This window comes from Coregonus clupeaformis, chromosome 20, assembly GCF_020615455.1.
Source record: "Coregonus clupeaformis isolate EN_2021a chromosome 20, ASM2061545v1, whole genome shotgun sequence".
In the NCBI taxonomy this organism is placed as follows: Eukaryota; Metazoa; Chordata; class Actinopteri; order Salmoniformes; family Salmonidae; genus Coregonus; species Coregonus clupeaformis.
Window position 1 is genome coordinate 59,854,558 of NC_059211.1, and position 14,568 is coordinate 59,869,125.

The 14,568-nt window shown below is 47.0% G+C and overlaps 1 protein-coding gene across 15 annotated transcripts in view; it reads right to left on the reverse strand.

Annotated features, from left to right (window-relative positions):
- Positions 1-14,568, reverse strand: part of LOC121539579 (gephyrin) — a 110,472-nt gene that overhangs the window by 63,035 nt on the left and 32,869 nt on the right. For all 15 annotated transcript variants that reach the window (XM_041848192.2, XM_041848189.2, XM_045205599.1 and 12 more), the window contains exon 2: positions 10,264-10,342. In XM_041848192.2, the coding sequence (XP_041704126.1) occupies positions 10,264-10,342 (79 nt within the window). The remainder of the gene's footprint in view (positions 1-10,263; positions 10,343-14,568) is intronic.

The following is a 14,568-nucleotide window of genomic DNA, read 5'->3' on the forward strand; positions in this document are numbered from 1 at the left end:
TCGGCATATCTATTTATTATTGCCATCGAGATGTTAGCTATTAAAATCAGATCCAACAATAATATCAAGGGATTAGAAATCCAGGGCTAAAAACAAAGGTGTCATTGTACGCTGATGATTCATGTTTTCTTTTAAATCCAAAACTTGAATCCCTCCACAGTTTCATAGAGGATCTAGATACATTTTCTAACCTCTCAGGATTACAACCCAATTATGATAAATGTACTATATTACGTATTGGATCACTAAAAAATACAAATTTTACATTACCATATAGTTTACCAATAAAATAGTCTGATGGTGATGTGGATATACTCGGAATACATATCCCAAATGAAATAAATCTCACTCCAATACATTTTAATAGAAAGTTAGCAAAAATAGAAAAGATCTTGCTACCATGGAAAGGTAAATACCTGTCAATTTGTGGAAAATTCACCCTGATTAACTCTTTTGTATTATCCCAGTTTACCTATTTGCTTATGGTCTTGCCTACGCCTAGCGAACAGTTTTTTAAATTATATGAGAAAAAAATATTCCATTTTATTTGGAACGGCAAGCCAGACAAAATTAAACGGGCCTATTTATATAATGAATATGAATTAGGAGGACAGAAATTATTAAATATTAAAGTATTAGACCTATCACTAAAAGCTTCAGTCATACAAAAATTATACTTAAATCCGAACTGGTTCTCTAACAAACTAGTAAGATTGTCTCACCCAATGTTCAAGAATGGCCTTTTTCCCTTTATTCAGATTACAACCTCTCACTTTAAGTTATTTGAAAAAGAAATAATCTCCCAAATATCACTATTTCTAAAACAAGCCATAGAAAGTTGGTTGCAATTTCAATTTAATCCTCCAGAAACGACAGAACAAATAATGCAACAAATATTGTGGTTAAACTCAAAATATACTAATTGATAAAAAACCTTTTGTTTTTGACAAAATGTTTAAAAAAGGTATAATCTTCATAAATGATATTATCGGTAGGACTGGTGGAGTTATGTCGCACATGCAGCTAACAAAAACATATGGAAATGTCTGCTCTACCCAAAATTACAACCAAATAATTGCAGCATTACCACAAAAATGGAAAAGGAAAGTGGAAGGGGGAAAAAGTAAGGACTTGTCTGTCGGCCTTGCATTAAAGAATATAATTGGTTAAAGAATGATAAATAAAAAAGTATACTAGTTTCATTTAAGGACTAAAGGATTGACAGCCGTCCCATATAGATTGCAAAATAGTTGGGAAGAGATTTTTGACGTACCGTTTCCATGGCATAGTGTTTATGAATTGATATGCAAAACGATGCCGGATTCAAAACTTATAATTTTTCTATTTAAATTATTAGATAAACTTCTTGCTACCAATAGAATGTTATTTATATGGGGGATACAATCTTCCCAGCTCTGCAGATTTCAGACCCATTGACACGTCTGTCTGTCTGCCTGCCTCCCTGTCTGTCTAATTGCAGCAGTCACCTGAGTTGACAGCACTGCTCCTAGGGGCCATGATAGAAAAGTAAGGAAACTCTCAATTGTGCATCTGTAAAAGTTTGTGAGGGTTTTAGGTGCCAAGCCAAATATCTTCAGCCTCCTGAGGTTGAAGAGGCTCTGTTATGCCTTCTTCACCACACTGTCTGTGTGGGTGGACCATTTCAGTTTGTCAGTGATGTGTACGCCAAGGAACTTGAAGCGTTCCACCTTCTCCACTGCGGTCCCGTCGATGTGGATAGGGGGGTGCACCATCTGCTGTTTCCTGAAGTCCACGATCATCTCCTTGTTTTGTTGACGTTGAGTGAGAGGTTATTTTCCTGGCACCACACTCCCAGAGCCCTCACCTCCTCCCTGTAGGTTGTCTCGTCACTGTTGGTAATCAAGCCTACTACTGTTGTGTCGTCTGCAAACTTGATGATTGAGTTGGAGGCGTGCTTGGCCACGCATTCATGGTTGAACAGGGAGTACAGGAGGGGGCTGAGCACGCACCCTTGTTGGGCCCCAGTGTTGAGGATCAGCGAAGTGGAGGTGTTGTTTCCTACCTTCGTTACCTGGGGGCGGCCCGTCAGGAAGTCCAGGACCCAGTTGCACAGGGCGGGGTTCAGACCCAGGGCCTCGAGCTTAATGATGAGCTTGGAGGGTACTATGGTGTTGAATGCTGAGCTATAGTCAATGAACAGCATTCTTACATAGGTATTCCTCTTGTCCAGATGGGATAGGGCAGTGTGATGGCGATTGCATCGTCTGTGGATCTATTGGGGCGGTAAGGAAATTGAAGTGGGTCTAGGGTGACAGGTAAGGTAGAGGTGTGTCACGCCCTGGCTCTGGGGACTCTCGTATGTTGAGCCAGGGTGTTTATTTTGTTTAGGTTCTAGTCGTTGTCTATCTATGTTGGCCTGAGTGACTCCCAATCAGAGGCAACGAGTGTCAGCTGGTTGTCTCTGATTGGGAGCCATATTTAACTGTCTGTCTTTCACTTTGTGTTTGTGGTTTCTTGTTCGTGTTGGTTTGTGTTTAAACCATAGACATCACGTTTTTCGTTTGTTGTTTTGATCGTGTGATCATTAAATAAATATAAATATGTTCACCTGCAACGCTGCGCCTTGGTCTCTCCCTGACGATCGTGACAGAAGAAACCACCAAAACCAGACCAAGCAGCGTGTCCGGGAGCCATCGCTAGCAGATCTCCGTGGCAACCTCGACTGGGTCAAGCCTAGTGAGGAGCAGAGAGGGTGGACTTGGGACCAGTTGAGGAAGAGCTTCGACTGGGTCAAGCCCATTGAGGAGCTGAATGGCGGGAGTTGGAGACAGAGGAGCGAGAGTTGGGCGAGAACGATGGAGGCCTGGCCCACGGGGAGGAGAGACCCCCAGAATTTTTTTAGGGGGGGGCTCACGACGTCGGGGCAGCAGGAGGCCGCGATAGAGCGGTCCAGCGGGTTGGCAGAGGAGGCCGCCAGGTTACGGGAGTCACTGGTCACCAGGGGGAAGGAGGTTGTAGAGGCACGGCGAGAGGTACTGGCGTGTGTTGCCAGTCCGGTCCGGCCTGTTCCTGATCCCCACGTAGGGCCAGTGGTGTGTGTTCCCAGTACGGTCCGGCCTGTTCCTGCCACTCCCACCAAGTCAGTGGTGCGTTTCGTCAGCCCGGCGCGGCCCGTTCCTGCTCCCCGCACCAAGTCAGTGGTGCGCGTCGTCAGCCCGGTCCGGCCCATTCCTGCTCCCCGCACCAAGTCAGTGGTGCGCGTCGTCAGCCCGGTCCGGCCCATTCCTGCTCCCCGCACCAAGTCAGGGGTGCGCTTCGTCAGCCCGGTCCGGCCTGTCCCTGCTCCACGCACCAAGCCTACGGTGTGCGTCGTCAGCCTGGTAAGGCCCATTCCTGCTCCCCGCACCAAGTCAGGGGTGCGCTTCGTCAGCCCGGTCCGGCCCATTCCTGCTCCCGCACCAAGGCAGTGGTGCGCTTCGTCAGCCCGGCTCGGCCCGTTCCTGCTTCCCCGCACCAAGTCAGTGGTGTGCTCGTCAGCCCAGTCCGGCCTGTCCCTGCTCCACGCACTAAGCCTACGGTGTGCGTCGTCAGCCTGGTAAGGCCCGTTCCTCCTCCACGCACCAAGCCAGGGGTGCGCGTCGTCAGTCCAGCACAACCCGTGCCTGGGTCATGTCCGGAGCCGGATCCGCCGCCGAGGCGGGAGTGCCCACCCGGTCCCTCCCCTGTTGTGGTTGGTTGGCGCGGTCGGAGTCCGCGCCTTTGGGAGGGTACTGTCACACCCTGGCTCTGGGGACTCTCGTATGTTGAGCCAGGGTGTTTATTTTGTTTAGGTTCTAGTCGTTGTCTATCTATGTTGGCCTGAGTGACTCCCAATCAGAGGCAACGAGTGTCAGCTGGTTGTCTCTGATTGGGAGCCATATTTAACTGTCTGTCTTTCACTTTGTGTTTGTGGTTTCTTGTTCGTGTTGGTTTGTGTTTAAACCATAGACGTCACGTTTTTCGTTTGTTGTTTTGATCGTGTGATCATTAAATAAATATAAATATGTTCACCTGCAACGCTGCGCCTTGGTCTCTCCCTGACGATCGTGACAAGGTGATATGATCCTTGACTAGTCTCTCAAAGCACTTCATGATGACAAAGGTGAGTGCTACGGGGCGATAGTCATTTAGTTCAGTTACCTTTGCTTTCTTGGGTACAGTAACAATGGTGGCCATCTTGAAGCATGTGGGGACAGCAGACTGGGATAGGGAGAGATTGAATATGTCCGTAAACACCCCAGCCAGCTGGTATGCACATGCTCTGAGGACGTGGCTAGGGATGCCGTCTGGGCCGGCAGCCTTGCGGGGGTTAACATGCTTAAATGTCTTACTCACGTCGGCCACGGAGAAGGAGAGTCCACAGTCCTTGGTAGTGGGCCGCGTCAGTGGCACTGTGTTATCCTCAAAGCGGGCGAAGAAGATGTTTAGCTTGTCCGGAAGCAAGACGTCGGTGTCGGCGAAGTGGCTGTTTTTCCTTTTGTAGTCTGTGATTGTCTGTAGAACCTGCCACATAAGTCTTGTGTCTGAGCCGTTGATTTGCGACTCCACTTTGTCTCTATACTGATGTTTTGCCTGTTTAATTGCCTTGTGGAGTGAGTAGCTACACTTTGTATTCTGCCATATTCCCAGTCACCTTGCCATGGTTAAATGCGGAGGGTCGCGCTTTCAGTTTAGGGTAGGTTTAGGGTAGTCACAGTGGGCACAACATCTCCTATACACTTCCTGATAAACTCAGTTACCGTTTCAGTGTATTCGTCTAAATTATATCCCAGTCCACATGATAAAAACAATCTTGAAGCTTGGATTCCAATTGGTCAGACCAGCGTCGAATAGTCCTTAGCACGGGTACTTACTGTTTGAGTTTCTGCCTCAAGGAAGGGAGGAGCAAAATGGAGTCGTGGTCAGGTTTGCCAAAAGGAGGGCGGGGGAGGGCCTTATACAGTGGGGGAAAAAAGTATTTAGTCAGCCACCAATTGTGCAAGTTCTCACACTTAAAAAGATGAGAGAGGCCTGTAATTTTCATAATAGGTACACGTCAACTATGACAGACAAAATGAGGGAAAAACAATCCAGAAAATCACATTGTAGGATTTATAATGAATTTATTTGTAAATTATGGTGGAAAATAAGTATTTGGTCACCTACAAACAAGCAAGATTTCTGGCTCTCTCAGACCTGTAACTTCTTCTTTAAGAGGCTCCTCTGTCCTCCACTCGTTACCTGTATTAATGGCACCTGTTTGAACTTGTTATCAGTATAAAAGACACCTGTCCACAACCTCAAACAGTCACACTCCAAACTCCACTATGGCCAAGACCAAAGAGCTGTCAAAGGACACCAGAAACAAAATTGTAGACCTGCACCAGGCTGGGAAGACTGAATCTGCAATAGGTAAGCAGCTTGGTTTGAAGAAATCAACTGTGGGAGCAATTATTAGGAAATGGAAGACATACAAGACCACTGATAATCTCCCTCGATCTGGGGCTCCACGCAAGATCTCACCCCGTGGGGTCAAAATGATCACAAGAACGGTGAGCAAAAATCCCAGAACCACACGGGGGGACCTAGTGAATGACCTGCAGAGAGCTGGGACCAAAGTAACAAAGCCTACCATCAGTAACACACTACACCGCCAGGGACTGTTTAATTGCCTTGTGGAGTGAGTAGCTACACTTTGTATTCTGCCATATTCCCAGTCACCTTGCCATGGTTAAATGCGGAGGGTCGCGCTTTCAGTTTAGGGTAGGTTTAGGGTAGTCACAGTGGGCACAACATCTCCTATACACTTCCTGATAAACTCAGTTACCGTTTCAGTGTATTCGTCTAAATTATATCCCAGTCCACATGATAAAAACAATCTTGAAGCTTGGATTCCAATTGGTCAGACCAGCGTCGAATAGTCCTTAGCACGGGTACTTACTGTTTGAGTTTCTGCCTCAAGGAAGGGAGGAGCAAAATGGAGTCGTGGTCAGGTTTGCCAAAAGGAGGGCGGGGGAGGGCCTTATACAGTGGGGGAAAAAAGTATTTAGTCAGCCACCAATTGTGCAAGTTCTCATACTTAAAAAGATGAGAGAGGCCTGTAATTTTCATAATAGGTACACGTCAACTATGACAGACAAAATGAGGGAAAAAAATCCAGAAAATCACATTGTAGGATTTATAATGAATTTATTTGTAAATTATGGTGGAAAATAAGTATTTGGTCACCTACAAACAAGCAAGATTTCTGGCTCTCTCAGACCTGTAACTTCTTCTTTAAGAGGCTCCTCTGTCCTCCACTCGTTACCTGTATTAATGGCACCTGTTTGAACTTGTTATCAGTATAAAAGACACCTGTCCACAACCTCAAACAGTCACACTCCAAACTCCACTATGGCCAAGACCAAAGAGCTGTCAAAGGACACCAGAAACAAAATTGTAGACCTGCACCAGGCTGGGAAGACTGAATCTGCAATAGGTAAGCAGCTTGGTTTGAAGAAATCAACTGTGGGAGCAATTATTAGGAAATGGAATACATACAAGACCACTGATAATCTCCCTCGATCTGGGGCTCCACGCAAGATCTCACCCCTTGGGGTCAAAATGATCACAAGAACGGTGAGCAAAAATCCCAGAACCACACGGGGGACCTAGTGAATGACCTGCAGAGAGCTGGGACCAAAGTAACAAAGCCTACCATCAGTAACACACTACGCCGCCAGGGACTCAAATCCTGCAGTTCCAGACGTGTCCCCCTGCTTAAGCCAGTACATGTCCAGGCCCGTCTGAAGTTTGCTAGAGTGCATTTGGATGATCCAGAAGAGGATTGGGAGAATGTCATATGGTCAGATGAAACCAAAATAGAACTTTTTGGTAAAAACCCAACTCGTCGTGTTTGGAGGACAAAGAATGCTGAGTTGCATCCAAAGAACACCATACCTACTGTGAAGCATGGGGGTGGAAACATCATGCTTTGGGGCTGTTTTTCTGCAAAGGTACCAGGACGACTGATCCGTGTAAAGGAAAGAATGAATGGGGCCATGTATCGTGAGATTTTGAGTGAAAAACTCCTTCCATCAGCAAGGGTATTGAAGATGAAATGTGGCTGGGTCTTTCAGCATGACAATGATCCCAAACACACCGCCCGGGCAACGAAGGAGTGGCTTCGTAAGAAGCATTTCAAGGTCCTGGAGTGGCCTAGCCAGTCTCCAGATCTCAACCCCATAGAAAATCTTTGGAGGGAGTTGAAAGTCTGTGTTGCCCAGCGACAGCCCCAAAACATCACTGCTCTAGAGGAGATCTGCATGGAGGAATGGGCCAAAATACCAGCAACAGTGTGTGAAAACCTTGTGAAGACTTACAGAAAACGTTTGACCTGTGTCATTGCCAACAAAGGGTATATAACAAAGTATTGAGAAACTTTTGTTATTGACCAAATACTTATTTTCCACCATAATTTGCAAATAAATTCATAAAAAATTCTACAATGTGATTTTCTGGAGAAAAAAAATCTAATTTTGTCTGTCATAGTTGACGTGTACCTATGATGAAAATTCCAGGCCTCTCTCATCTTTTTAAGTGGGAGAACTTGCACAATTGGTGGCTGACTAAATACTTTTTTTCCCCACTGTAACCATCCCGGAAGTTCGATTAGCAATGGTCAAGAATTTTAGCAGCCTGAGTACAAGAGTCGATATGTTGATAGAACTTCAGCAGCCTAGTCCTCAAATTTGCTTTGTTAAAATCCCCAGCTACAATAAATGCAGCCTCAGGATATGTGGTTTCCAGTTTGCATAAAGTCCAGTGAAGTTCTTTGAGGGCCGTCGTGGCATCGGCTTGAGGGGGATATATACACGGCCGTGACTATAACCAAAGAAAATTATCTTGGGAGATAATACGGTCTGCATTTGATTGTGAGGTATTCTAGGTCGGGTGAACAAAAGGACTTTCATGAGTCGTTAATCACGAAACACACACCTACGCCCGTTTCCCGGAGATATATTTATTTATGTCTGTGCGATGAACTGAGAACCCATCTGGCTGGACCGATTTCGACAGAATATCCCGAGAGAGCCATGTTTCCGTGAAACATAGTATGTTACAGGCCCTGATGTCGCTCTGTAAAGAAATCGTTGCCCTGAGCTCGTCGACTTTGTTATCCAGAGACTGAATATTAGCGAGTAATATACTTGGCTTAATGTAAAAAATAATACATAAAAAAACTAAATACCGCAAAGTTTCCTAAGAGCTAGTCGCGAGGCGATTAGGCCTGGCTCGCAGTCGGCGTTTCAACTCATCCCAAAGGTGTTCGATGGGGTTGAGGTCAGGGCTCTGTGCAAGCCAGTCAAGTTCTTCCACCCCGATCTCGACAAACCATTTCTGTATGGATCTCGCTTTGTGCACGGGGGCATTGTCATGCTAAAACAACAAAGGGTCTTCCCCAAACTGTTGCCACAAAGTTGGAAGCACAGAATCGTCTAGAATTTCATGGTATGCTGTAGCGTTAAGATTTACCTTTACTGGAACTAAGGGGCTTAGCCCGAACCATGAAAAACAGCCGTAGACCATTATTCCTCCTCCACCAAACTTTACAGTTGGCACTATGCATTCGGGCAGGTAGCGTTCTCCTGGCATCTGCCAAACCCAGATTCGTCCGTCGGACTGCCAGATGGTTAAGCGTGATTCATCACTCCAGAATCCAATGGCGGCGAGCTTTACACCACTCCAGCCGACGCTTGGCATTGCGCATGGTGATCTGAGGCTTGTGTGCGGCTGCTCGGCCATGGAAACCCATTTCATGAAGCTCCCGACGAACAGTTCCTGTGCTGATGTTACTTCCAGAGGCAGTTTGGAACTCAGTAATGAGTGTTGCAACCGAAGACGGACGATTTTTACACGCTACGCGCTTCAGCACTCAGCGGTCCCGTTCCGTGAGCTTGTCTAGCCTACCACTTCGCGGCTGAGCCGTTGTTGCTACTAGACATTTCCACTTCACAATAATAGCACTTACAGTTGACCGGGGCAGCTCTAGCAGGGCAGAAATTTGGCGAACTGTCTTGTTGGAACAGTTCAATCCTATGACAGTGGCACGTTGAAAGTCACTGAGCTCAGTAAGGCCGTTCTACTGCCAATGTTTGTCTACGGAGATTGCATGGCTGTGTGCTAGAATCCACTCATCTGAAGGGGTTGACCACATACTTTTGTATATATATAGTGTATAAACTCCCACACCCTCCCCATCCATCCTCTCTTTCTCTCTCCCCCTCTCCCTTCCTTTGAGGTAAATGGAGAGATGTCTGACTGGTGAGATTAGCGCACAGCCTTAGAATATATATATATGTATGCACGTGTGTGCACTTGTGTACGTCCGTGCATGCGTACGTGTTTGTATGTAGAATGGGCGGCATGTAGCCTAGCGGTTAGGAGTGTTGGGCCAGTAACCGAAAGGTCGCTGGTTAGAATCCCCGAACCAACTAGGTCAAATCTGTCGATGTGCCCTTGAGCAAGGCACTCAACCCTAATTGCTCCTGAAATTTGCTCTGGATAAGAGCGTCTGCTAAATGAATAACATTTCAAATGTAGTAAGGTGTTAATATAGTGGTCATGGCCTAGCCTACAGCCCAAGCCCAGCTGGTGTTGGCATTAACCAGCAATTAACTGTTAGGAGCAACATTACAGTCTCACGGTTAGTGGCTAGCTAGCAGCGCTACATTACAGTCTAGGCACGGGGAGGGAGGTGTCATGGAGTCATCTATCACAACCATCCTCTGGTGCCTCAATGCTCTGCAACACACACACACACACACACACACACACAGGTGTCTCAACGCTCCACAACACGCTTCTGCAGCCGTGAAATATCAAGTGTGGCACCAGCATAATTGGACCGAGATTAATCAATTATTTAAATGGCACGTTACACGCTGGTGCCTGACCCCTGACTCTGAGAGGATAGAGGGAGGGAGGGAGGGAGGGAGAGAGACGATGGATGGATGGAGAGAGAGCGAGGGAGAGAGACGGGGAGAGAAAGAGGAAGAGAGAGTAGGAGAGGAGGCTCTGTCCTTGGTGAAAGTGGCTTGTCAGGAGGGTGCTACGTGAGGAACAATCTAAGCTAAGAGGAGAGCTGAGGAGGCTGCAGAGCAGGATTGTGCAGTGGTGGAGGAGAGAGGCCAGCAGGTTCACACACGCACGCCTCGAACAGGACCTGGATGACTGGTATGTGTGTGCTCGTCTAAAAGGGTGTGTGTGTGTGCGCATACTCACAGTGACGGGTCGTGGACCAGATCTTTGAGGTTTACTCCACTGCGGTCCTCAGCCAGGTTCCTGAAGCAGCTGTCACTCACTGTTGATAGAGAGAGGGAGGGAGGGAGAGAGAAAGAGAGAATGAGAAAGAGAGAGAGGGCAGAGGGAGAGGGAGGGAGATTAGGAACCATTAGTTCAGGCCTAGGTTAGTATTACAACAGTATCACAACACACATCCAGCATCTTCAGGTCCAGACTAAGTGTGGACATGTCCACATGGATGTGACATCTCTATCAACACTCTTTACTCACGGGACCGAGAGAGAAAACGAGAGAAGAGAAGTGAGAGAATGAGGCATGGAGGAAGATTTGAAGATGAGAGAATGACAGGATGAGCTAAATATAGAGTGCAGACGTGAAGAGAAAAAGAGAGGAGAGCGAGACAGAGAGAGAGAGCGAAAGAATGAGAGGGACAGAGGGAGGAGAGAAAGAGAGAGAGAATGGCTGCAGGGGGTGGTGGTGGTGGCAGTGTGGTGGCACCATGGCTGTGTGGTCCGTATTAGGGAGCAAACTGACCTATAGCCTATTAAATACATGATAAAGCAGTGACATTTCAACCAGCAACACTGACTGGGCTCTACTGCTCTCTACTCTGCTCTGCTCCACGTCAGGGAGAGATAAATAGAGGGAGAGAGAGAGGAAGGGATAGAGTGAGAAAGAGAGAGAAAGAGGAAAGGAGAGGGAATGAGAGAGAGAGGGAGAGAGGGAGGGAGACAGAGAGAGAGATAGGGAAGGAGAGAGAAGGGGACAGAGAGAGTAGGGAATAAGCAAAGGAGAGAGAGTAGGGAAGGAGAGAGAGGGAGAGGCAGTGGGAGTGTTGTAACACTTGCTTCATAATTGCAGCATTCCCCTAACCCCCTTACTCCCATCTTATAGCCAAAACTCATGTCTTTGCTCTATCTCTCTGCGCTTTCCACTTCTATACCCCAACTACTCTCCCTCTTACTCTCTCCTTCCCCCCAACTCTCTCTCCTTCGCTCGTTCTTCCCCCTTTTACTCCCTCTCTCCCCTGCTAACCCTTGATCTATAAATAGGCTGATTCGCTGCAGGAGACAGCAGGCAGCAGGAGTGATCTCTACATAGAAGAGAGGAGAGAGAGAGAGATGAGAAAGAGACGGGGAAAGAGTGAAAGCGAGAGAGAGAATCTGACTGCAGTTGGAACAGGCATGAAAGGAATATTTTTCAAAATTCAAAATGTTGAATTCATTTGAATGTGGAATTTTGAGTGGAGGGTGTAGAGACGGAGTGATAGAATAGAGAGAACGGAGGGTGTAGAGAAAGGGATAGAATGGAGAGAGTGGAGGGTAGAGACGGAGGGATACCATGGAGGGAGAGTAGAGGGTGTAGAGACGAGTGCTGCTCTAGAGACAGTTCTTCCTTGTCGGGCAACTTGGTCAGGAAAAACTCTTGACCATCTCCTTCTCTCCCCTCTCTCTTTCCTCCACCCCTCTCCTCTCTCTGTCCTCTCTCTCGGAGCTCTAACTGAGGTCCATGTGGTCCAAAATATTTGTTTGCAGACGTGAGGGTAGATTAGCCAATTTAGAGTAGAGTAGGGTAGAATAGTCAGAGAAAGCCCAGACGTAGCAGAGTGAGAGGGTAAGGAGATTCCCTCTCCTCTCCTATCCCATATCTCTCTCTGGTGAGACACCCCTGTGCCACAGCCCCAGGCAACAGAGAGCGAGAGCGAGCGAGAGAGCGAGAGAGAGGGGGAGGACACGACTGTGCTGTAGTGACTAGGCTAGTAATGTTCGAGTGAGTGAGTAAGTGAGTGAGTGAGAGTGAGTGAGTAAACCAAGTGTACAAGGTCATAGGCCTATTCTAGGGATATTCAAACTGGGGTCTACAGAGGTAGTACTGCAGGGGGTCCATGAAAAAATATATCTTTTTTTTATTCTAGGTTTTTACTAATATCGCTAGTGACAACAGAATAACCACATTTTGAATTACATACCTACCCGGTTTGCCTGAGCAGGGGTCCCTGGGCAAGAAACGTTTGAATACCCCTGGCCTATTCTATTCCTTCAATAACCCTTTCTGTCGCTCACCTCAATTACTCTCTCTTACGATCTCGCCTTTCACACCAACAGTGGAAGGACACACACACACACACACACACACTGACTACACACTACAGCCCACTACAGGAAGTGAGACAGAAAGAGGAAAGAGAGGAAAGAGAAGGATAAGAACAGAACAGGGCAAAATAGGGCAATGTGAGAAAAAGAAAGGAAGAGACAGGGAGCAAGAAAAAAGGAGAGAGAGAGAGATGGAAGTGTGTGTGCGTGGTCAGCTCCTCTTAGGGCTGACGTACGGATCAGAGACAGGAACACACTGATCCCCGGGCTCATGGTCAACAGCGGCAGACAGCCGTGCCGTGTGTGTGTGTATTGCACACACGTGGGAAGTGAGTGAAGCGGGCTAACGAGGGAATGAAAGAGAGGAGAGAGTGAAAAAGAGAGAGAAATTGAGGTATAGAGCGAGAGAGAAAGTGAGAAAGAGAGCGCGAGAGATGGTCCCTAATCTGAGCTCTATTTCAAAGCATCTCCCTGTACAACGGTAGCGTTTCCCAGATAACCATTTAACAAAGCAGAGGCAGAGAGAGGAGAATAAGCTATTTATACAGAGCATTCGGAAAGTAATCAGACCCCTTGATTTTTTCCACATTTTGTTACGTTACAGCCTTACTCTAAAATGGATTTCAAAAACAAATGTCCTCATCAATCTACACACAATGACCCATAATGACAAAGCAAAAACAGGTTTAGAAAATATTGCAAATTTATTAAAAATTAAAAACCAAAATATCACATTTACGTAAGTATTCAGACCCTTTACTCAGTACTTTGTTGAAGCACCTTTGGCAGCGATTACAGCCTCGAGTCTTCTTGGATATGACGCTACAAGCTTGGCACACCTGTATTTGGGGAGTTTCTCCCATCCCTCTCAAGTTCTGTCAGGTTGGATGCAGAGCGTTGCAGCACAGCTATTTTCAGGTCTCTCCAGAGATGTTCGATCGGGTTCAAGTCCGGCCTCTGGCTGGGCCACTCAAGGACATTCAGAGACTTGTCCCGAAGCCACTACTGCGTTGTTTTGACTGTGTACTTAGGGTCGTTGTCCTGTTGGAAGGTGAACCTTCACCCCAGTCTGAGGTCCTGAGCGCTCTGGAGCAGGTTTTCATCAAGGATCTCTCTGTACTTCACTCCGTTCATCTTTGCCTCGATCCCCACAGCATGATGCTGCCACCACCATGCTTCACCGTCGGGATGGTGCCATGTTTCCTCCAGACGTGACACTTGGCATTCAGGCCATAGAGTTCAATCATGGTTTCATCAGACCAGAGAATCTTGTTTCTCATGGTCTGAGAGTCCTTTAGGTGCCTTTTGGTAAACTTTAAGCAGGCTGTCATGTGCCTTTTACTGAGGAGTGGCTTCCGTCTGGCCACTCTACCATAAAGGCCTGAATGGTGGAGTGCTGCAGAGATGGTTGTCCTTCTGGAAGGTTCTCCCTTCCCGACAGAGGAACTCTAAAGCTCTGTCAGAGTGACCATCAGGTTCTTGGTCACCTCCCTGACCAAGGCCCTTCTTCCCCAATTACTCAGTATGGCCGGGCGTCCAGCTCTAGGAAGAGTCTTGATGGTTCCAAACTTATTCCATTTAAGAATGATGGAGGCCACTGTGTTCTTGGGGACCTTCAATGCTGCAGAAAGTTTTTGGTACCCTTCCCCAGATTGGCGGCTCGACACAATCCTGTCTCGGAGCTCTCCTTCGACCTCATGGCTCTTGCAGCCCATCTGGTGTTCAACCTTCCCAAGTTCTCTCACGTCACCCCGCTCCTCCGCACACTCCACTGGCTTCCAGTTGAAGCTCGCATCTGCTACAAGACCATGGTGCTTGCCTACGGAGCTGTGAGGGGAACGGCACCTCCGTACCTTCAGGCTCTGATCAGTCCCTACACCCAAATACCTGGGATAGGATAAAGTAATCCTTCTACCCCCCCCCCAAAAAAAAATATATTGTAAAGTGGTTATCCCACTGGCTATAAGGTGAATGCACCAATTTGTAAGTCGCTCTGGATAAGAGCGTCTGCTAAATGACGTAAATGTAAATGTTTTTGCTCTGACATGTACTGCCAACTGTGGGACCTTATATAGACAGGTATGTGCCTTTCCAAATCATGTCCAATCAATTGAAATTACCACAGTTGGACTCCAATCAAGTTGTAGAAACATCAAGGATGATCAATGGAAACAGGATGCACCTGAGCTCA